Source organism: Pan paniscus, chromosome 20, assembly GCF_029289425.2.
Source record: "Pan paniscus chromosome 20, NHGRI_mPanPan1-v2.0_pri, whole genome shotgun sequence".
NCBI lineage: Eukaryota > Metazoa > Chordata > Mammalia > Primates > Hominidae > Pan > Pan paniscus.
The window spans coordinates 51,693,857-51,717,454 of record NC_073269.2 but is presented as its reverse complement, the minus strand read 5'-3'; the positions used below and the strand labels follow the sequence as shown (position 1 = coordinate 51,717,454).

Here is a 23,598-nt window from a genome sequence, read left to right as displayed (position 1 = left end):
CATAAGCTTAAGTAGTTGTGGAGGATGGAGTTTCTGGTTCTGGTGTGTTATGATACTGACATGTTCAAACAACTTTGGGAGGCCGAGGCAGCCAGATCACTTGAGCCCAGGAGTTCAAGACCAGCCTAGGCAACATACTGATAAACCCCATCTCTATTTTAAAAAAAATACAAAAATGACTAGGCACGGTGGCTCACGCCTGTAATCCCAACACTTTGGGAGGCCGAGGTGGGTGGATCACGAGGTCAGGAGATCGAGACCATCCTGGCTAACACGGTGAAACCCCATCTCTACTAAAAATATAAAAAAATTAGCTGGGCGTGGTAGCGGGCGCCTGTAGTCCCAGCTACTCAGGAGGCTGAGGCAGGAGAATGGTGTGAACCCGGGTGGCGGAGCTTGCAGTGAGCCGAGATCGCACCACTGCACTCCAGCCTGGGCGACAGAGTGCGACTCCGTCTCAAAAAAAAAAAAAAATTAGCCAGGCATACCTGTAGTCCCAGCTACTCAAGGGACTGAGGTGGGAGGATCATTTGAGCCTGGAAGGTCGAGGCTGCAGTGAGCCATGATTGCGCCACTACACTCCAGCCTTAGCGACAAAGCAAGACCCCGTCTCGAAAATAATACAAATAAAAACAAGCTCTTCTTTTTCAGTCAGAAATTTCACATGGTTTCTTTTTGTTCATGTACTTTTGTATTTACAGTCCACATACCCACAGAATTCCATCTAGTGATTTATATGTCGGCAACCAAAATACATACAGAAATTTACATGTTAATTTCCTGTGACCATAAGGTTCTAAATGCTAAGTTATTTTCTTCTGGATTGAGTTAATTTTGAAATTATTAGTGTGCAGTTACTTTAAAATGTTCATCTTTTGGATGGACATGGTGGCTTATGGCTGTAATCCCAGCAGTTTGAGAGGCCAACGCAGGTGGATCACGAGGTCAGACGATCGAGACCAGCCTGGCCAACGTGGTGAAACCCCTTCTCTACTAAAAATACGAAAAATTAGACGGGCATGGTGGCGCGTGCCTGTAGTCCCAGCTACTCAGGAGACTGAGGCAGGGGAATTGCTTGAACCTGGGAGGAGGAGGTTGCAGTGAGCCAAGACTGTGCCACTGCACTCCAGCCTGGCAACAGAGTGAGACTCCGTCTGTAAAACAACAACAACAAAAAGTTCATCTTTTGTACATTTTCATGAATAATTACTAAACCTTAAAAGTAAAAGGAGGTGTTGCAAATGAGTCTGCAAAGGCACCACACAAGGGTTCCCTCTGTGGTTTCATGTGCCCTTGGATGAATATTAATTGTTGCAGGAGTGAGTCAGGATGCAGCATCAATTCTGCATTGGTTTTAAAGACTCAAGTGCTGAGAACCTTCCTTCATAAAGAAGCAGCTAGGCAAGGAAGGAGTTTTTGTTCCAGCAGCACCACTCACCTCTTGAGCTCCCACCAAGGTATGTGCCCAAAACCTCACTGTGAAGAGCTCGCAGCTCTTAGCTGCACCTTCAGGGCTGATGAAATTCTAGGATTGGAGCCATCAGACTTGCAAAAATGATTGATTATTACAAGTGTATCTAAGTGTTCAGAGGCACTTAGCATCGACTGCCACCTTAAGCTGCCCTTTGGAGCCAGGAGCCCCTCCCCCCCATCTGTAGCCCCAACTTTGCACTTTGGGAAAATAAGGCAAGAAAGGAGGTTGGTCTTTCTCCTGGGAAGTGGGTGGGGCGACAGTGCCAGGGCAGGACAGCCAGGATGGCAGTGGCTTAAGGGAGGAACACAGGGAACTAAGCATCTGGCAACTGGACCTTTACACCGTCCATGAACTTGGCGCTGTGGAAGCTCCTGGTGTCCCTCTTGGGGCGCGGCCCCTCAAGTCCGAGGACCTCCCTTCTGGGGCAGTGTTTCTTATTCCTGGCTGCTCGCTAGAATCATCTGGTCTTTTAAAAGACCCCTGGGTTACCCAGGCTAGGTGACTGCATTCCCTGGGTGAGAGGGGTGGGGCTTGCAGGGGGCTCCCAGAGCGCAGCCTGACCCCTCTCTTCCCCCGCAGTGTACCACTGGGTGGAGATGCGGACCAAGATGCGCATCATGGGCTTCCGGGGCACGGTCATCAAGCCGCTGAACGAGGAGGCGGCAGCCGAGCTGGGCGCAGAGCTGCTGGGCGAAGCCACCATCTTCATCGTGGGCGGCGGCTGCCTAGTGCTGGAGTACTGGCGCCACCAGGCGCAGCAGCGCCACAAGGAGGAGGAGCAGCGTGCCGCCTGGAACGCGCTGCGGGACGAGGTGGGCCACCTGGCGCTGGCACTGGAAGCGCTGCAGGCGCAGGTGCAGGCGGCGCCGCCACAGGGCGCCCTGGAGGAATTGCGCACAGAGCTGCAAGAGGTGCGCGCCCAGCTCTGCAATCCCGGCCGGTCCGCGTCCCAGGCAGTGCCTGCGTCCAAGAAATAGGAGCTTGCTGGATGGAACCTGAATTTGGACATGGCCTATGTACCTAACGTGGCCTTCTTCCCGCACCACCCTTGCCTGCGCTGGCCCAGTGGAAACCACCAGGATCTTGATGCAACTTGGCATTTGGTTACCCCTGCTGATGAGAGCAGCCGTTACCTGCCACTGGGACCAGCAGGTGAAGCGTTGCAACATAGCCCCCTCCATCATCCTTCACCTCCTATCCCCCACTCCAAACCAGGACGACCTGCAAGGTCCCAGCCAGCAGGACACCGTGGGCACTCTGCCAAATGAAAAAATGGAACCTGGTCTTGAGCTGAATCAATGTGTTATTGTTACCCCCACCCCCAGTTTACCTGATCAGTGTTAACCTTTACTGGGACACTCATCTGTTACACTGGAACACTTTCTTCTTTTTGTCAATCGGCACAGATCACTGTAAGGAAATGCAGTGTGTTGCAGTGGCCTTTTCTCCCCCTCACCTTCTAAGGTCAGCTCTAGCTGAGCATCAGTGCTCTCTTAAGGAGGAAAAAAACGGTGCGGCTGGGAGCGGTGGCTCACGCCTGTAATCCTAGCACCTTGGGAGGCCGAGGCGGGCGGATCACTTGAGGTCAGGAGTTCCAGACCAGCCTGGCCAACATGGTGAAACTCCGTCTCTACTAAAAATACAAAAATTAGCCGGGTGTGGTGGGGTGCGCTTGTAATCCCAGCTACTCGGGAGGCTGAGGCAGGAGAATTGCTTGAACCCATGAGGTGGAGGTTGCAGTGAGCCAAGATGGCACCATTGCACTCTAGCCTGGGCAACAGAGCAAGACACCGTCTTAAAACCAAAAGTTAACCGGGCGTGGTGGTGGGTGCCTGTAATCCTAGCTACTTGGGAGGCTGAGGCAGGAGAATTCCTTGAACTTGGGAGGTGGAGGCCGAGATTGTACCACTGTATTCCAGCCCGGGTGACAGAGCAAGACTGTGTCTCAAAAAAAAAAAAAAAAAAAAAAAGAATCCTGGCTGGGCACGGTGGCTCACACCTGCAATCCCAGCACTTTGGAAGGTTGAGGTGGGCGGGTCACTTGAGGTTGGGAGGTCGGGAGATCGGGAGCTCGAGACCAGCCTGACCAATATGATGAAACCCCGTCTCTACTAAAAATACAAAAATTAGCTGGGCATGGTGGCATGCACCTGTAATCCCAGCTACTTGGGAGGCTGAGACAGGAGAATTGCTTGAACCCGGGAGGCGGAGGTTGCAGTGAGCCGAGATTGCGCAATTGCATGCCAGCCTGGGTAACGAGCAAAACTCCATCTTAAAAAAACCCACAAAAGGTCCTGGCCTGCAGTCAATCCCTGGAATCATTGTACCTTCCCTTGAGACCCAAAGTGGACTATTCCAACAGAACCCCCTCATCCTTGAGTCTATGGCACAACCCACTGGAATGGCACTACAGGATCTTTTCTGTGAATGTCCTCCAACCCCCCTTTCCGTGGTGGGAAATTTGATCCTAACTAGGGCTAATCCAGCCTGTCCTTCAGCCTCAGCCCCCTATTTTCCTGTCCTCAGAGTCCCTGGAGCTTGTACTGTGTGGCATGTCCTTTCTTGCCTTCCCCACCTTGCTCAGTAGCATTTCTCAGGGACCCAGTCGAATCCAAGCCCATGGATTCAATTGTCACATCCTTCATCTTCCATCCACGTCTCCTAATCTGTGTGCTCTTGCTTTCTTTCCTCGGAGCTCTGGACTGACCCAACAGCCCGTCTTCATGTAGCGGTACCCTCCTGCCTCCATAGCCCCCGGTCCCACCCCCATCCTACCAATTAGGCCACCAGTTGGCCTTAACTGCTTGATTAATTTCCTTGGGCTGCCATAACAGATCACCATTGGGTGGTGAACTTGATGGCTTAAGTCCAACAGGAATTTAATTCACACAGTTCTGGAGTCCAGAAGTCTGAAACCAAGGTGCTGACAGGGACACGCTCCCTCTTCCAGCTCCTGGTGATTCCAGGCCTTCCTTGGCTCTGCCTGCAGCTTCACATGGCCTTTTCCCTCTTCTATTTTGTCTCTTACAAGAACACCTGTCATTGCATTTAGGGCCCATCTTAAGTTCAGGGTGATCCCACCTCAAGACCCTTAATTACATCTGAAAAAACACTTTTTCCAAATAAACTGTCATAAGCACAGGTCCTGGGGGTTAGTATGTGGACTTGTCTGTTGGGGGCACACCATTCAAGCCATTCAGCCCACTATTCCTCCTCACCCCAAGAGTACGCTGGCGTCCAGGTGCAGTGGCTCACACCTGTAATCCCAGCACTTTGGGATACCAGGGCAGGAGGGATCTCTTTGAGCCCAGGAGCTGAAGACCAGCCTGGGCAACATAGTGAGACCCCATCTCTACAAAAGTAAAATAAAAAATTAGCCAGGTGCGGTGATGCATGCCTGTAGTCCCAGCTACTTGGGAGGCTGAGGCAGGAGGATCACCTGAGCCCTGGAGGTCGAGGCTGCAGCGAGCCGTGATCGCGCCACTACACTCCAGCCTGGATGACAGAGTGAGACCCTTTCTCAGAAAAAAAGTACCCTGGGACTCCTGCCAACCCCGCGGGCCATTTGGCCTTCCTGGTAGCTGAGAGGAACAGTCTAGGAACCACCCTTTTCTACTGGGTTTCTCTTCCAGGATCTGCCACTGAAGCGGGAGGGGGTGGGTCCCAGTAGCCTGCAGTCTGTCCTTCCGACTGTAGCTCTCTCATTAGAGGAGCTGCAAGGTGATGAAGGCATCCTGAGGCTGTACCTGAACCACCATGTGGATCTCCACAATGGGTACAGAGCTTATTAAAATCAGGAGGGAAACTGGGAGGGTTCTGATGGGGAGAGGCCCAAGAGTCACCCTATGAGCTGGGGAAACTAAGGCCAGGGGTAAGCAAAGGGACTTGCCAGAGATGCCACAGCCAGTGAGGGGCTGACTGCCCAGGGTGGTGAAGTAGTAGGGGCAGAGTGAGAGGCTTGGATTACCCCAGCTGCAGAGTGAGGAGGGAGAGGCGATGGCTGAGCAGAGGCTGGGAGGGTGACGATCTCTACACAGAGGCCCAGACCATCCCAGAGGTGGCGTTGATAGTGGGAGACCCTCTCTATCCCCTCTCAGAGCAGCCCCAGATCACACCAGAGATCATAGCATTGTGTAAACTGGGCGACCATTCAACCTGGGCCCGCTTTTGGGAAGCTGCAGGTGAAAGTGGGAGGGCCGGGCTTTCCCCGACTTCCATCCTCACCTCCCTTCTCTAAAGAAGTAAAACTGGCCTGGACCAAGATCTGCCCAGATAGAAAGCCAAGAGACAGGTTCTGAAACCTTTTCTTTTCTTTTCTCTTCTTTTTTCTTTTCTTTTCTTTCGGAGACAGTCTAGCTCTGTCACCCTGACGGAGTGCAGTGGTGCAGTCTCGGCTTACTGCAACTTCTACCTCCCAGGCTCAACCAATGATCCTGCCTCAGCTTCCGAAGTAGCTGGGATTACGTGTGCCCACCACCCACGCCTGGCTAATTTTTGTATTTTAGTGGAGACGGGGTTTCTCCAAGTTGCCCAGGCTGATCTTGAACTCCTGACCTCAGGTAATCCGCCCGCCTCGGCCTCCCAAAGTGCTGGGATTACAGGCGTGAGCCACCGCGCCTGGCCTGAAACAGCATTTCAGTTCCTTCTGGAAGAGGGGGAGAAGCTGGAGCAGAGGGAACTGACCGAGTGGGTCCTGAGTGGGCTGTGTTTAAAACTGGGAGTGACCCAGGCCAGCTCACGCCTGTCATCCCAGCACTTTGAGAGGCCAAGGTGGACTGATCACATGATGTTAGGAGATCGAGACCAGCCTGGCCAACATGGCAAAACCCCGTCTCTACTAAAAATACAAAAATTAGCTGGGCATGTTGGCACATTCCTGAATCCCAGCTACTCGGGAGGCTGAGGCATGAGAATTGCTTGAACCCAGGAGGTGGAGGTTACAGTGAGCTGAGATCGCGCCACTGCACTCCAGCCTGGGTGACAGAGTGAGACTCAACTCAAAAAAAAAAAAACAGAGGTGGGAGTGTGAACACAGGCAGGAGCTCCAATTCCTGACCCCAGCGCTGTCCTGACCCAGATGGAGTGCTGCTCTCACATCTCAGAGACTTCGCACTCAGCCCTGCCCTGCCCTGACAGGTAGCCAGTCCTCATGGGCAGCAGGGCCATCTACTTCCCCCACTGCGGTGTCAGGGGTGGCCAGGGTGTGTGGAAATGGAAAGAACGTCCTCTCAAAATGCAAGAGGCCAGAGGATGGTTCACTGCTCGTGTGTTCTGCTAGCTAAAATTCTGTGTACCTTGCAATTTGGGGAGAGGGGTTAGAATAAATTTGTAAATGAAGCTGATTATCTTCAAGTTGATGCATTCTTTTTTCATATTTAAAAAGTCCTTGGGACTGGGTGCAGTGGCTCACACCTGTAATCCTAGCACTTTGGGAGGCCAGGGTGGGTGGGTCACCTGAGGTCAGGAGTTCAAGACCAACCTGAGCAACATGGTGAAACCTCGTCTCTACTAAAAATACAAAAATTAGCTGGGCATGGTGGTTGTGCACCTGTAATCCCACCTACTCGGGAGGCTGAGGCAGGAGAATCTCTTGGACCCGGGAGGCGGAGGTTGCAGTGAGCCGAGATCATGCCATTATACTCCAGCCTGGGTGACAGAGCAGACTTCGTCTCTAAATAAATAAATAAATAAATAAATAAGGTCCATGTCAAGCTTAGGAAAAATATCCTTTATTTATTCTTTCACTCAAAAAACTCACTGAGGTGGTCCCGCACCGGTACATGGACCCAGTGTCCTTGCTGGGGCGTCTCCCGCAAAAAAAAAACAAAACACAAAACTCACTGAGTTACCCACTCTCTTCCCCACCCTATGCTGGGGTCACAGCGGTGACAGAGACAGCCCCAGCCCTGCTGTCACCGGGTCTTACAGATGCTCACACGTACATTTCTTTTCCAGTGTTCCCTGCCCCACCCCATAGTTGTTTAGGAAGCAGGGGCTGGGCTGAATCCGGAATCCTCCCTCTGGAGTGACTCAGGACTATAAACCCATTCATCCCAGCTCACAAAACCCTGGGAGGTGCCCTGAGGGCTGTGCCCCTCCCATCTCCTGGCAGGCCCTGCTGTCCCTCTTGTTGGTTTCTCTGTAGGGCAGGCCATTGCCTGGAGGGAGGCAAAATGGCTAAGAGCCACCCCAGGAGAAAATGGGCTTTACATAAGCCCCAACCTGATCTATTGGCTCACGGAGCTACTCCTGGGCCGGTCGCTGTGTTGCTGAGTGGCAGGCTTGGGTCCCCCAGTGGCAATGGCTTGTAGCTGGAGTGGGTGTGGACAGAGAGAGGAGAAGCATGGCAACTCTGAGTGTACTGAGGATCAACTGCACCAGGCTCCATTCTAGTAGTTGGGAGTAAGCAGAGGCCCTCACTGGAGCTGACATTCTAGTGCCAGAGACCGGCAATAAAGAAGGAAAGAGTGGCCAGGTGCGGTGGCTCACACCTGTAATCTCAGCACTTTGGGAGGCCGAGGCGGGCCGATCCCCTGAGGTCGGGAGTTCGAGACCAGCCTGACCAACATGGAGAAACCCCATCTCTACTAAAAATACAAAATTAGCAGGGCATGGTGGTGCATGCCTGTAATCCCAGCCACTCAGGAGGCTGTGGCAGGAGAATCGCTTGAACCCGGGAGGCGTTGGTTGCAGTGAGCCAATATTGCACCATTGCACTCCATCCTGGGCAACAAGAACGAGACTCCATCTCAAAAAAAAAAGGAAAAAGCTAATCCAGCATAGGGTGATGAGGACTGAGAGGAATGGAGGCAGGGTAGGAGTTCCGGACTTACGGGCACCGCTGATCTAGACGGGTGGGCGGGGAGGAGGCAGCGCTTCAGATGGAGGGAGATAGAAAGAGGGCTGTGAGTATCTGTGAAAGTCCTAGGACAGATGTGGCGTTGGCCTGTTCCTGGAACAGCAAGAGTTTCTGGCTGTCAGAATAGAGCAGAGGCTCGCTGACCAAGGCCTTTGGGCCAAATCAAGGGGACCCTTGCTTCCTGTCTTTGTAAATAAAGACTTATTGGAACCCAGGCGCTCATTCGTTTGCATATTTTCCACAGTTGCTTTTGCAGTACAGTGACAGAGCTGAGTATTTGCACAGAGATCCTAGGGCTCTCGTACTCTCTGGCCCTTTACAGAAAAAGTTTACCATCCCCTGGAATAGAGTAAGCGAGGGGAGAAGTTAGGTGAGGGGGCCAGGCAAGCAAAGGCTGCCCCTTGCCTTGATTGGCACAACTGTGGAGGTCATCCCAGCTCTGGAGCCCCAACAGGATCACTCAGGCCTCTGCTTCCACCGCATCTGGCTTCAGCTTCCCCCTCTGCGGAGTCCTCCCTCCCTCCCTCCTTCCCCACAGGAAATATCCCCAGTGCTCAGCAGTAACCCCCACTGCGCGCAGATCTCAGAACCTCCACCTCAATCTACAGCCACGTGCCACAATAAGAAGCAGAGTTTTAGGCCAGGCACGGTGGCTCACGCCTGTAATCTCAGTACTTTGGAAGACCAAGGTGGGAGGATCACTTGAAGTCAGGAGTTCGAGACCAGCCTGCCCAACATGGTGAAGCCCCGTCTCTAATAAAAAGAATATAAAAATTAGCCAGGTGTGGTGGTGCACATCTGTAATCCCAGCTACTTGAGAGGCTGACATAGGAGAATTGCTTGAGCCCAGGAGGTGGACGTTGCAGTGAGCCAAGATTGCACCACTGCACTCCAGCCTAGGTGCCAGAGTGAGACTTGGTCTCAAAACAAAACAAAACAAAAAATTAGCCAGGCATGGTGGCACACACCTGTAGTCCCAGCTACTTGGGGGGCTGAGGCAGGAGGATCACTTGAACCCAGGTGGTTGAGGCTGCAGTGAACTGAGATTAGGCCACAGCACCTCAACCTGGGGGACAAAGTGAGACCCTGTCTCAAAAAAAAAAAAAAGAAGCAGAGTTTATGTAATCCATCGTGTGCATATTTATACAATAATTTACAATTCTATGTATTTTAAAAGTGTATAATTCATATATTATGTGACACAATATATAATGGAATATAAAATATATATTTTATGTCATGTGTAACATAACATCATCTATTATATGTAGTGTATGTGCTTATGTACATATCATTGGAATGAAAGTTTCATTAAATAATTACCCTTAATATTTGCAGTCCAGTTTAATATTTCCTATTTTATTGTATTCCATTTCATGAAGAATAACTACAGATATATATGCATTCTATATACTTAATATATATTATAAACATATGAAACCTATTAAATGTGTTCCATAACACATTGGATGATATGTTAATATCATACATTATGTATTATATGTCTTGTTAGAACAAGTTTCTCTGAATAATAATTGTTCTTATGTGTGATGGGCAACTTTGGTACTTTTTATTCTCCTTTATTTTATTTCTTAAAGAAAAGCATGGCCTGTCACACCGGTAATCCCAGCACTTAGGGAGGCCGAGGTGGGAGGATTGCTTAATCTCAGGAGTTCAAGACCAGCCTGGGCAACATGGTGAAACCCCGTCTCTACTAAAAATACAAAAAATTAGCTGGGTGTGGTGGCACACACCAGTAGTCCCAGCTACTTGGGAGGCTGAGGCAGAAGAATTACTTGAACCCAGGAGACGGAGGTTGCAGTGAGCCAAGATCACACCACTGCACTCCAGCCTGGGCAACAGAGTGAGACTCCATCTCAAAAAAAAAAAAAAAAAAAAAAAGAAAAGCATGTACATATGATGTATGTATTATACAAACCTGTATAATGTGGGCTGCCTTGGGCCAGCATGAAGACTAACTTTTACTCTGGGAAGAGATTTTTAAGCTGGGATTACAGGTGTGAGCCACTGTGCTCAGCCTCTGGTTGTTGTTGTTGTTTTTTCCATTTGTTTGTTTCATTTTGGACAGGGTCTTGCTCTGTCACCCAGGCTGGAGTGCGGTGGTGCAATCACGGCTCACTGCAGCCTCAGCCTCCCAGGCTCAAGCAATCCTCCCATGTCAGCCTCCAGAGTAGCTGGGAATAGAGGTGTGCCACCACTACACTCAGCTAATTTCTTAATTTTTTGTAGAGATGGGGGTCTCTTTATGTTGCCCAGGCTGGTCAGGAACTCCTGGGCTCATGCCATCCACTCGCCTCAGCTCCCAAAGTGCTAGGATTACAGGTGTGAGCCACCACATCCAGCCCCTTTTTTCTCTGTTTTGAAGTAGAGGCCTATCCTGCCTTGTCTTGATTTCCTTTTTTTTTTTTTTTTTTTTGAGACGGTGTCTCGCTCTGTCGCCCAGGCTGGAGTGCAGTGGTGCCATTTCGGCTCCCTACAACCTCTGCCTCCCGGGTTCAAGTGATTCTCCTGCCTCAGCCTCCTGAGTAGCTGGGATTCCAGGCGCCTGCCACCATGCCTGGCTAATTTTTGTTTTTTGTTTTTGCTTTTGTTTTTTTGAGACGGAATTTTCCTCTTGTTGCCCAGGCTGGAGTGCAATGACACGATCTCGGCTCACCACAACCTCCGCCTCCTGGGTTCAAGCGATTCTCCTGCCTCAGCCTCCCAAGTAGCTGGGATTACAGGCATGGGCCACCATGCCCGGTTAATTTCCTATTTATTTATTTATTTATTTATTTATTTATTTATTTATTTATTTTGAGACGGAGTTTCGCTCTTGTTGCCCAGGCTGGAGTGCAATGGCATGATCTCGGCTCACTGCAACCTCCACCTCCCGGGTTCAAGTGATTCTCCTGCCTCAGCCTCCCGAGTAGCTGGGATCACAGGTGTGTGCCACCACGCCCGGCTAATTTTGTGTTTTTGGTGGAGACAGGGTTTCTCCATGTTGGTCAGGCTGGTCTTGAACTCCCGACCTCAGGTGATCCACCTGCCTCGGCCTCCCAAAGTGCTGGGATTACAGGCGTGAGCCACTGTGCCCAGCCGAATTTTGTATTTTTAGTAGAGACGGGGTTTCATCGTGTTGGCCAGGCTGGTCTCGAACTCCCGACCTCAGGTGATCTGCCTGCCTTGCCCTCCCAAAGTGCTGGGATTACAGGCGTGAGCCACCGTGCCCGGCCCCCATCATCCCTTTTTATGGCTGAATAATAGTCCATTGTGAGGCTAGACCACAATTTGTTTATTCATACATCTGTTGAACGTTGGGGTTGTTTCCTCCGCGTGTTGGCTATGAATAGGGCTGCTATGAACGTGCATGTAGCTTGCAGTCTTTTTAGGCTTAGATCATTTGTCTCGAGAGCAGTGAAGCATCATGGGAAGGGCATGGGCTCTGATCCCAAAATGCCTGGAGTCAATCCCTAGCTCTGCCTCATACCAGTTGGATGAGCTTGGGCAAGTCACTGGGTATCTTGTGCCTGATAACAGAACTTCCTTTGTAAGTTTATTATGAAAGTGAATCAATTAATACATGCAAAACGCTTAGGAAGTTGCTTAGCACAGAGTGAACAGTTGCAAAATGACTCTGCATTGCCAGCAACAGGAGCCTTCCTGGGCTAACTGAAACAGAAAAAGAACTTACTGGAAGGATATCAGGTAGCTCACTGGAGGCTAAGAAAACCAGCATGAACCTTGAGAGGTTTACAGTTAGAGATGCCAATGCTGTAACAGAGACCCCATATGTGTAATGATATTGAGTGAACGAGTTTACTTCTTGCTCCTAAAATAGTAATGTTGGCCAGTTGCAGTGCTCACGCCTGTAATCCCAGCACTTTGGGAGGCTGAGGCGGGAGGATTGCTTGAGCTCAGGAGTTAGAGAACAGCCTGGGCAACATAGCAAGACTCCTCTTCTACAAATAAAAATAAATTATAAAAATTAAAATACAGCTGGGCGCAGTGGCTCACGCCTGTAATCCCAGTACTTTGGGAGGCCAAGGTGGGCAGATCACTTGAGGTCAGGAGTTCGAGACTAGCCTGACCAACATGGTGAAACTCCATCTCTACTAAAAATGCAAAAATTAGGTGTGGTGGCGTGTGCCTGTAATCTCAGGTACTCCGGGGACTGAGGCAGGAGAATCACTTAAACCCAGGAGTTGGAGGCTACAGTGAGCCGAGATCGCGTCACTGCACTCCAGCCTGGGCAACAGAGCGAGACTCCGTCTCAAAAAAAAAAAAAATTAAAATTAAAAATAAAAATAGGCCAGTCGTGGTGGCTCATGCCTGTAATCCCAGCACTTAGGGAGGCCAAAGCTGGAGGATCACGTGAGCCCAGGAGTTTGAGACCAGCCCCTGGGCAATATACAGAGATGCTATTTCTTTAAAAATACAAAAGTTAGTCAGGCGTGGTGGCATGCTCCTGTAGTCCCAGCTACGAGGGAGGCTGAGGTGGGTGGGTTGCTTGAGCTGGAGAGTTGGAGGTTGCAGTGAGCCGAGATCATGCCACTGCACTCCAGCCTGGGCGACAGAGTGAGACCCTGTCTCAAAAATAAATAAATGAATAAATAAACAAAATAAGACAAAACAGTGAAGTCACGCCCCGGGCGTGGTAGCTCACACCTGTAATCCCAGCACTTTGAGAAACCAAGGTGGGCAGATTGCGAGGTCAGGAGATCGAGACCATCCTGGCCAGCATGGTGAAACCTGTCTCTACTAAAAGTACTAAAATTAGCCAGGCGTGGTGGCAGGTGCCTGTAGTCCCAGCTACTCTGGAGGCTGAGGCAAGAGAATCGCTTGAACCAGGGAGTTGGAGGTTGCAGTGAGCCAGGATCGCACCACTGCCTGCCCTCTAGCCTGGCGACAGAGCGAGACTCCGTCTCAAAAAAAAAAAAAAAACAAAACAAAAAAGCAGTGAAGTAATGTACCACATAATGAGGTTTCTGTCCACAACAAACCGCATATACAACAGTGGTCTCGTAAAATGATACCACCGTATTTTTACTGTACCGTTTCTATGTTTGGATGTGTCTAGACATGCAAGTACTTACCATTGTGTTACAACTCCCTGCAATTTTCAGTACAGTCACGTGCTGTTTAGGTTTATAGCCTAGGAGCAGAAAGCTCTACCACATAGCCTAGGTGTGTAGCAGGCCACACTATCTAGGTTCGTGTAAGCCCACTCTGTGATGTTTGCACAATGACGAAATCACCAAACAATGCATTTCTCAGAATGTGTCCCTGTCATTAAGCAATGCACGGCTGTACTAGCCGGGAACAGGTTGGCAGGGCAGCCCTCCTCCTCCACACAGTCATTCAGGGACTCAGGCTGTTGCAGCTCTGCCATCTTCAGTGTGTTTATTTCAAGGTCACCCTGGGGTGGTCTTCATGAGGACCACAGCATGGCTCATATGGACCAGGGCTGGAAGTAGCCCGCTTCACTTGGCTGGCTTATTTTTCCTAGAACTCGGTGCCCTGACCACACCTAACTGCACCTAACTATAGTCCCTGGCTGGGCAGCCCCTTCCCAGCAAGGAGCCTGTCTGTTGGGTTGCAGTGAGCATGAAGCACTCAGGGACTCCAAGGTCAGAGGGCTGTCAGCACCATGGGTACCACCCCCTACCACTGCCGTGGACCTACTCCACACCCTAACATGGATCCTAGGGGTCTCTTCGTATCCTTGAAGCCTTCCCCAAGATTTCAGGTTCAGGCTGGGTGTGGTGGCTCACACCTGTAATATCAGCACTTTGGGAGGCCGAGGTGGGAGGATCGCTTGAGCCCAGGAGTTCAAGACCAGCCTGGGAAACATAGTGAGACCCTGTTTCTATAAAATGTTTTAAAATGCTCCAGGTGTGGTGGTGTGTGCCTATAGTCCGAGCTACTCAGGAGGCTGAGGCAGGAGGTTTGCTTGAGCCCAGGAGGTCGAGGCTGCAATGAGCCATCATTGCACCACTGCACTCCAGCCTGGCTAACAGACTGAGACTCTTTCTCCAAAAAAAATTTCTCTTATTTATTTTGTTTTATTTTTTAGTAGAGACCAGGTCTCCCTGTGTTGCCCAGGCTAGTCTCAAACTTCTGGACTTAGATGATCCTCCTGCCTCAGCCTCCCAAAGTGCTGGGATTACAAGCCTGAGCCGCTACACCAGGCCCCAATTAAATGAGGGGTGACTCTGTATCCAGTCAAGAACAATGGACCTCCCAGACCCCCCTATAGTACAGGATGGCTATGTGGCATGGGGGCTCTGTAAAATCTAGTGGCTTTTCCATAAAAAGTGACAGATTAGACACACACTTCCTCTGACAACCCCTGCCCTCACCTCCTGTGTAGAAGGAGGCTGTGATGCCGAGGGGCAGCAGGCATCTTTTGGGCATGTGGCTAAAAGCCCCATAATGAGGAGGGTAGGGATTGAACGAGAAGGAGCCTGGGTTCCCAGTGACATCGTATGGCAGCCTTCTGGTTGTGGGAGAACAGTCCCCATATGGGGAAGCCATGGGTTTCTCCAGTTTCTGTTGCAGGCTGTTCCTGACTCAGACTAACAGCAATGGTGCTTCCCCAATGCAACAGAGGGGTTTAGATGCTGGAAAATCAAAAACCTCAGAAGTACAGACATTCATTCCTGAGGTCCTGAGTTTGGTGGGATCCACTTGGGCCCAGCATAGAGACTGTGAACCCCCACCCACCCCGCCTATGATTCATGACAGTATTTGCCAATTCCAGTGAGAGAGGTCCTGGACCCCGGTGTTCTGGCTTTTTTGCTTGTTTTTTTTTTGAGACGGAGTCTCTCTCTCTCACCCAGGCTGGAGTGCAGTGGTGCCATCTTGGCTCACTGCATTCTCCGCCTCCCAGGTTCAAGTGATTCTCCTGCCTCAGCCTCCCAAGTAGCTGGGATTGCAGGCGCCTGTCACCACGCCCACCTGACTTCAGGTGATCCGCCCACCTCAGCCTCCCAAAGTGCTGGGATTAGTATGAGCCACCGCGCCTGGCCCCCCCTTTTTTTTTTTTATTTCTGAGACAGGGTCTCACTCAGTCACCCAGGCTGCAGTGCAGTGGTGCAGTCACAGCTCACTGCAGCCTCAACCTCCCAGGCTCAAGCGATCTTCCCACTTCAACCCCCCAAGTAGCTGGGGCTACAGGTATCAGCCACTGTGCCCTGGCCTGGTTTGTTTGTTTAAACAGCAAGGCATAATCTACACACCATGAAACTCACCTTGTTTTATTTTATTTTTTATTTTTTATTTTTTATTTTTTTTTGAGACAGAGTCTCGCTCTGGCACCCAGGCTGGAGCACAGTGGTGTGATCTTGACTCACTGCAATTTCTGCCTCCTGGGTTCAAGCGATTCTCCTGCCTCAGCCTCCCGAGTAGCTGGGACTACAGGTGCACGCCACCACACCCGGCTAATTTTTGTATTTTTAGTAGAGACGGGGTTTCACCATGTTGGCCACGATGCTCTCAATCTCCTGACCTCGTGATCCACCTGCCTCAGCCTCCCAAAGTGCTGGGATTACAGGCATGAGCCACTGCGCCTGGCCGAAACTCACCCATTTTAGTACGATTTGATGATTTTCAGTAAACTGACATGGTTATGCAACCATCTCCACATTCCAATTTCAGAACATTTCCATCATCTCCAAAAGATCCCTCACGTTCATTTGCAGTGACTCTCCATTCTCCTTCCTTCAGCCCCTAAAAATCACTGATCTACTTTCTGCCTCAATAGATTGCATTATTTGGGACATTTAATATAAATGGAGTCATACAATGCATGGTCCATTTTATTGCATGAATATCTCATTCCTTTTATTTTTTTTTTTTGAGACAAGGTCTGGCTCTGTCGCCCAGGCTGGAGTGCAGTGACGCGCTGTCTGCTCACTGCAACCTCAGCCCCACCCCCGCCCAGTAGCTGGGACTACAGACATGCACCGCCACGCCCGGCTAATTTTTGTGTTTTTTGGCTGGGTGCAGTGTTCATGCCTGTAATCCCAGCACTTTGGGAGACAGAAGTGGGTGGATAGCTTGAGGTCAGGAGTTTGAGACCAGCCTGGGCAACATAGTGAGACTTCATCTCTACAAAACATACAGAAATTAGCCGAGCGTGGTAGAAAAAATAAAAATATTAAAACTTTTTTGTGATGTTTTTGTAGAGAAGGGGTTTCGCCATGTTGCCCAGGTTGGTCTTGAACTCCTGGGTTCAAGCGATGAGTAGCCTCCCAGAGTGCTGGGAATACAGGTGTGTAAGCCACTGCACCTGGCCTATGTTTAACTTTTTAAGAAACTGCCAAACTACTTTCCAAAGTGGCTGCACCATTATACATTTCCGCCAGTGACATGCGAGAGTTTTGTTACCCTACAACTGATATAGTTTGGCTCTGTGTCCCAACCCAAATCTCATCTCGAGTTGTCATCCTCATGTGTTGAGGGAGGGAAGTGATCATGGGGGTGGTTTCCCTTATGCTGTTCTCCTGATAATGAGTGAATTCTCATGAGATCTAATGAATTTTAAAGTGGCAGTTTTTTCCTGCCCTTTCACTTCTCCCTCCTGCTGCCTTGTGAGGAGGTGCCTGCTTCCCCTTTGCCTTCTGCCATGATTGTAAGTTTCCTGAGGCCTCCCCAGCCATTCAGAACTGTAAGTCAACTAAACCTCTTTCCTTTATAATTACCCATTCTCAGGAATTTCTTTATAGCTGTGTGAAAACTGACTAATACAGAAACTTTGGAAGCATTAGTGGTTGTTCACTGTTTTGACTATAGCCATTCCAGTGGCTGGGAAATGGCATCTCATTGTGAATTTGACTTGTATTGCTCTACTAACTAATGTGTTGAGCATCTTTTCTTTTTTTTTTTTTTTTTTTTTGAGACGGAGTCTCACTTTTTTGCCCAGGCTGGAGTGCAATGGCACAATTTTGGCTCACTGCAACCTCCGCCTCCCAGGTTCAAGGAATTCTCTTGCCTCAGCCTCCCAAGTAACTGGAATTACAGGCAGACGCCACCACACCTGGCTAATTTTTGTATTTTCAGTAGAGACAGGTAGTTTCACCATGTTGGCCAGCCTGGTCTCGAACTTCTGACCTGAAGTGATCTGCCCGCCTTGGCCTCCCACAAATGCTGGGATTACAAGTGTAAGACACCGTGCCTGGCCTCACTTTCTTTTTTCTTGAGATAGGGACTCACTCTTTTGCCCAGGATGTAGTGCAGTAGTGCAATCACAGCTCACTGCAGTTTTGATCTTCCAGGCTCAAGCAATCCTCCCCCCTCAGCCTCCTGATGAGCTGGGACCACAGGCATACACCACCACACCCAGCTATTTTGTGTGCGTGTGTGAAGATGGGGTTTCACTATGTTGCCCTCAAATTCCTGGTCTCAAGCAATCCTCCTACCTTGATCTCCCAAAGTGCTGGGATCACAGGTGTGAGACTCCATAGCTAGCTAGAATCTTTTTTTTTTTTTTTCAGGTGGCATTTTTTTTTTTTTTTTTGATATGGAGCCTAGCTCTGTCCTCCAGGCTGGAGTGCAGTGGTACCATCTCAGCTCACTGCAACCTGCAACCTGCACCTCCTGAATTCAGGCAGTCCTCCCGCCTCAGCCTCCTGAGTAGCTGGGACTACAGGCACGCACCACCACACCCAGCTAATTTTTATTGAAAACATATATATTATGAAATATTGCAGACATACAGAAAACAATATAATGAATAACCTTGTACCCACCACTTAGAATTAATAGAAATGAACATTTTGTCCTCTTTGCTTTGGTTTTTAAAGAGAGAAAGCTGAAGCTACAGTTTAGCCTCGTCATTCTCCCTCCCTGCTCTGGCACTCGGGAGGCTGAGGCAGGAGAATCGCTTGAAACCGGAGGGCAGAGGTTGCAGTGAGCCGAGATTGCGCCACTGCACTCCAGCCTGGGCAACAAGAGCGAAACTCCATCTCAAAAAAAGAAAAGAAAAGAAAAGAAAAAGATACCATCCTCTTTTGTGAGTCAAGTCCTTCTCCACGGGGTTCTCTACCCTTCCCCTTTTGATTGGCAGGAGGTCTCTGTATGTCCTAAATTTGAGTTATTTGTCAGATTGATGTATTGCAAATGGCTTCTTCCAGTCTATGATTTGCCTTTTCCCTCTCTTGCTGGTGTCTTTTGAAGAATGAAAGTTCTTTTCTTGTTTTTTTTTTTTCTTGGTTTTTTTTTTTTTTTTTTTTTTGAGACAGAGTCTTGCTCTGTCATCCAGGCTGGAGTGCAGTGGCACCATCACAACTCACTACAGCCTTCAACTCTCGGGCTTAAGTGATCCTCCTCGCTCAGCCTGCTGAGTAGCTGGGAGGCAGAGGTTGCAGTGAGCTGAGGTTGCGCCATTGCACTCCAGCCTGGGCGACAGAGCGAGACTCCATTTCAAAAAACAAACAAACAAAAAACAAGTTCAATACAAGCCTGACCAACATGGTGAAACCCCATCTCTACTAAAAAGTTTTTTAAAAATTAGCCTGGCATGGTGGCAGGTGCACCAGCATACCGGGCTAATTTTTTATTTTTTGTAGAGATGGGGTTTCACCATGTTGCCCAGTATGGTCTTGAACCCCTTCTCTGAAGCAATCCTCCCACCTTGGCCTTCCAAAGCACAGTTTATAGGCATGAGCCAGTACACCCAGCCTCCTACTTTTTTTTTCTAAAAGTGTTATTTTTGTGTCTATCATATTTTGATCTACAATCCCTGTGGAATTAATTTTTGTGTATTATGTGAGGTAGATGTTAAGGTTTATTTTTTTCTCTGTGAATATTCAGGTGATCCAACGTGTCTTAAAAAGTCCATTCTTTTCCCACTGCACCACAGTGTCACTTTCGTCACAAGTCATATGACTGTGCATGTGTGAATATTTCTGGATTCTCTACGCTTTACCACTGGCCTGTCTATTCATGTGGAAATGCCACCCTGTTTTGATGATTATAGCTTTATGATAGCTTTATATCTGGTAGTGTAAGGTCTCCAGTTTTTCTCTTCAGTATTACTATTCTTGGCCCTTTGTGTTTCCATACACTTTTTTTTTTTTTTTTTTTTTGAGACAGAGTTTCACTCTTGTCACCAAGAGTGGAGTGCAGTGGCACGATCTTGACTTACTGCAACCTCTGCCTCCAAAGTTCAAGCAATTCTCCTGCCTCAGCCTCCCTAGTAGCTGGGATTATAGGCGCCCGTCACCATGCCTGGCTAATTTTTTGTTGTATTTTTAGTAGAGACGGGGTTTTGCCATGTTGGCCAGGCTGGTCTCAAACTCCTGACCTCATGTGATCCGCCTGCCTCAGCCTCCCAAAGTGCTGGGATTACAGGCATGAGCCACCGTGCCCGGCCCACATTTTTTTTTTTAATTTTTTTTTTTTTGAGATAGAGTCTCGCTGTGTCATCCAGCTGGAGTGCAGTGGTGTGATCTCGGCTCACTGCAACCTCCACCTCCTGGGTTCATGCAATTCTCCTTCCTAAGCCTCCTGAGTAGCTGAGATTACAGGTGCATGCCACCACACCTGGCTAATTTTTTAATTTTTTCAGTAGAGACAGGGTTTCACCATGTTGGCCAGGCTGGTCTCGAACTCCTCACCTCAGGTGATCCGCCTACCTTGGCCTCTCAACGTACTGGGGTTGCAGGCATGAGCCATCACACCCGGCAAGAAAACCAGTTTCTAGCAGGGTGTGGCAGCAGGCACCTTTAGTCCCAGCTACTCAGGAGGCTGAGGTAGGAGAATCTCTTGAGCTCAGGAGATCAAGGCTATAGTGAGCTATAATTGTGCTATTGCACTCCAGCCTGGGTGACAGGGTGAGACCTCAACTCTTAAAAAAAAAAAAAAAAGAAAGAAAAGAAAAAAACAGTTATTATGTTCAAACAATTAAAGTGTATATGTACAATTAAAATAATTTATAAACAAATTATATGACTAAGAAGAATAAGAACTAATTAGGCTGGGCATGGCGGTTCATGCCTGTAATCCCAGCACTTTGGGAGGTCAAGGCAGGTGGATCGCTTGAGCCCAGGAGTTCGAGACCAGCCTGAACAACATGGCGAAACCCTGTCTTTACAGAAAATTACAAAAATTAGCCAGGCATGGTGTTGTGTCCCTGCAGTCCCAGCTACTCAGGAGGCTGAAGTAGGTAGATCACTTGAGGCTGCAGTAAGCTATGATTGTACCACTGCACTCCAGCCTGGGTGACAGAATGAGACCTTATCTCAAAAAAAAAAAAAAAAAGTAATAATTTATCAAGATCACTGCATATAAGGTACAGAAATCAGTTTATTCCTATCATCAGTACCAGCAACAAACAAATAGAAAATGAAATTTGAAATGTTGCCATCAAAATAGTATCAAAATATCTAATACATAGGAATAAACTGAATTTATATGCAAGATATCTATTCTGTAAACTACAAAACATTATTGAGATAAATTTCTTAAAGACCTAAATGAAGAGAATACCATGTTCATGGATTGCATTGACAGGAAAATCTTTTCCTCTACCAATCTAGATCCCTGTTGTTGGGAACCTGCAAATTAATTAACAATAGACAGATCAACACGTGGAAGGAAAAATTTTATTTACACATTAGGCAAGGGAACTCTGTAATGAGTAACTCATTGAATAGCTGGAAGTAAAGGTTTATTTACCAACTTAAGAAAAAGGAGTTCAGGCTGGATGCAGTGGCTCACACCTGTAATCCCAGCATTTTGGAAGGCCGAGGCTGGGGGATCACGAGGTCAGGAGTTCAAGACCAGCCTGACCAACATAGTGAAACCCCGTCTCTACTAAAAATACAAAAATTAGCCAGGCATGGTGGCGCGTGCCTGTAGTCCCAGCTACTCGGGAGGCTGAGGCAGGAGAATCGCTTGAACCTGGGAGGCGGAGGTTGTGGTGAGCTGAGATCACGCCACTGCACTCCAGCCTGGGCATCAGAGCAAGATTCCATCTCAAAAAAAAGAAAAAAAGGGGTTCAGTGGAAAAGTATGGATAGTTCTATTGTTTTCTTTACTTGACTTTTTTTTTTTTTTTTTTTTGAGACAGAGTTTTGCTCTTGTCACCAGGCTGGAGTGTGATGGCATGATCTTGGCTCACTACAACCTCCACTTCCCAGGTTCAAGCGATTCTCCTGCTTCAGCCTCGCAAGTACTGGGATTACAGGCACCCACCACCATGCCTGGCTAAGTTTTGTATTTTTAGTGGAGATGGGGTTTAATTAGGTTGGCCAGGCTGGTCTGGAACTCCTGACCTCAGGTCATCCACCCACCTCAGCCTCCCAAAGTGCTGGGATTACAGGCATGAGCCACAGCGCCTGGCCTCTATTGCTTTCCTGTGTGATTTTTAACACTAAAAGAGATGGACAGTCTGTCTCCTTCCTGGAATTCGCAGAAAACTCCCTTGGAGGGGGTTAATGGCAGTTGTATTTTCAGGAGGCTCTCCTTTAGTCCAATAAGAGAAGTGTAGATAACATTACAAGTGTTTTCACTGTAAAATAATCTTTGTGCCAAAGCTGTGGATTCCTTCAATTGGAAGGTTCAATATTGTAAAGATATCATCTTATAAACTGATTTATAGATTCAAGTCAATCCCAATTCTGTGCCAAAAGGTGTGTGTTTGTATATTTGTCCATGTGCATGTGCGTGCAAACTGACAAACTGATTCTAGAATTCACATGGACTGAGCTGACTTGTCTCCAGGCCAGAGTCAGAGGCAACAACCTGCCCACTGCTTAACGGTGGCTATGGTGCCTTCTTTCGGGGAGAAGCATGGAGCTTGCCCAGGACGGAGCCGCTTGTTCAACCTTGTGAAACCAATCCCTGGGTTTTCACCTTGACCCTGCCCATCCAGGGCCACCAAGAGGGCCCCTCCCACGGGAGACTGAAGTGAATTCACACACCTCACCATGCTTTGCATTCAACCAACAGAAGCTTGGCCTGGCCTGGCCTGGCCTGCCCTGGAGTATGGACTTCCTGGTGAACTGACCTCTCCTGGATTGGGATCCGGCTGATGTTTAAGTACCGGCCTCAAGGGTATAGGGTAAAAGGAAACAGCGTACATCTGTAGCACAAGGTGTCTCCTGATTATTTAAAAATTAGCTACATTCAGCCGGGCGCGGTGGCTCACGCATGTAATCCCAGCACTCTGGGAGGCCAAGGCGGACAGATCACAAGGTCAGGAAATCGAGACCATTCTGGCTAACACGGTGAAACTGCATCTCTACTAAAAATACAAAAATTATCCAGGCATGGTGGTGCACACCTGTAATCCCAGCTACTTGGGAGGCTGAGGCAGGAGAATCGCTTGAGCCTGGGAGGCGGAGGTTGCAGTGAGCCGAGATGGTGTCATTGCACTCCAGCCTGGGGGAGAAGAGCAAAACTCCATCTCAAAAAAAATTTAAAAAATAAAAATCATCCTAGGGCTGGGCACAGTGGCTCATACCTGCAATCAGCACTTTAGGAGACTGAGGTGGGAGGATTGCTTGAGGCTGGGAGTTTGAGACAAGGCTGGACAACATAGTGAGACCCCATCTCTATTAAAAAATAAAATAAAATGAAATAATTTTAAAACCGAATGGACACTAAACTTCCCTGTGTGTTTGGATATTTTATAATCAAATTTTAAATAAAGACTGAAAATTAGGGGGGAAAAATAAGTTCTGAAAGTCAACAAAACCTCCCAGTGGTGTAACAAAAAGGAGCAATGAAAAAAACAGGAAGGGAAAGTGAGGAGATCAGTGCAGGGTGGCATTCCAGACTGGGAAGGGGTAGGAGAAGGGTAGGAGAAAATGTAGAGGAGGCAACAGATAAGACACACATTTAGGGGGTCACCAAGACCACCCTCACTTCTGTCATTGACTGCAAGCTCAGGAGTCTCTAAGATCACCATCAGTTTCAGTAATTTGCTAGAAAGATTCACAGAACTCACTAGGATCAGTTATTCTCATGGTTGTGGCTCATTACAGTGAAAAGAATCAGATTAAAATCAGCCCAGGGAAGAGCTCCATGGGTCCAGGAGAGTTCCAAGTGCCAATTTAATACCTGGTACAGTTGTGGACAGCACTAACTTCTCCCAGCAATGATAAGTGACATGATGTCACCCACCAGGGAAGCCTACCTGAGCCTTGGTGTCCAGGGTTTTTAATAGGGATCAGCATGTGGATAAGGCTGACCACTTGTGTGGCTCCCCTTAGATTCTAGCCCCTCCAGAGGTTAAGCTGATATCACATGGCCCAAA

At 48.7% G+C, this 23,598-nt stretch overlaps 1 protein-coding gene across 3 annotated transcripts in view; it reads left to right on the top strand.

The window, feature by feature from the left end:
• The window catches only part of OPA3 (outer mitochondrial membrane lipid metabolism regulator OPA3), a 61,079-nt gene that overhangs the window by 33,198 nt on the left and 4,283 nt on the right, over positions 1-23,598 (top strand). Inside the window, exons 1-2 of one of the 3 annotated variants that reach the window (XM_063600410.1) lie at positions 766-1,457; positions 2,054-6,819. The exons of 1 other annotated variant lie outside the window; for it this stretch is intronic. In XM_063600410.1, coding sequence (XP_063456480.1) covers positions 1,286-1,457; positions 2,054-2,451 — 570 coding nt within the window. In that variant the 5' untranslated portion in view covers positions 766-1,285 and the 3' untranslated portion in view covers positions 2,452-6,819. Of the gene's footprint in view, positions 1-765; positions 1,458-2,053; positions 6,820-23,598 lie in introns of those variants that run through there. One more of the 3 variants, XM_008970730.6, reaches the window with a different exon arrangement.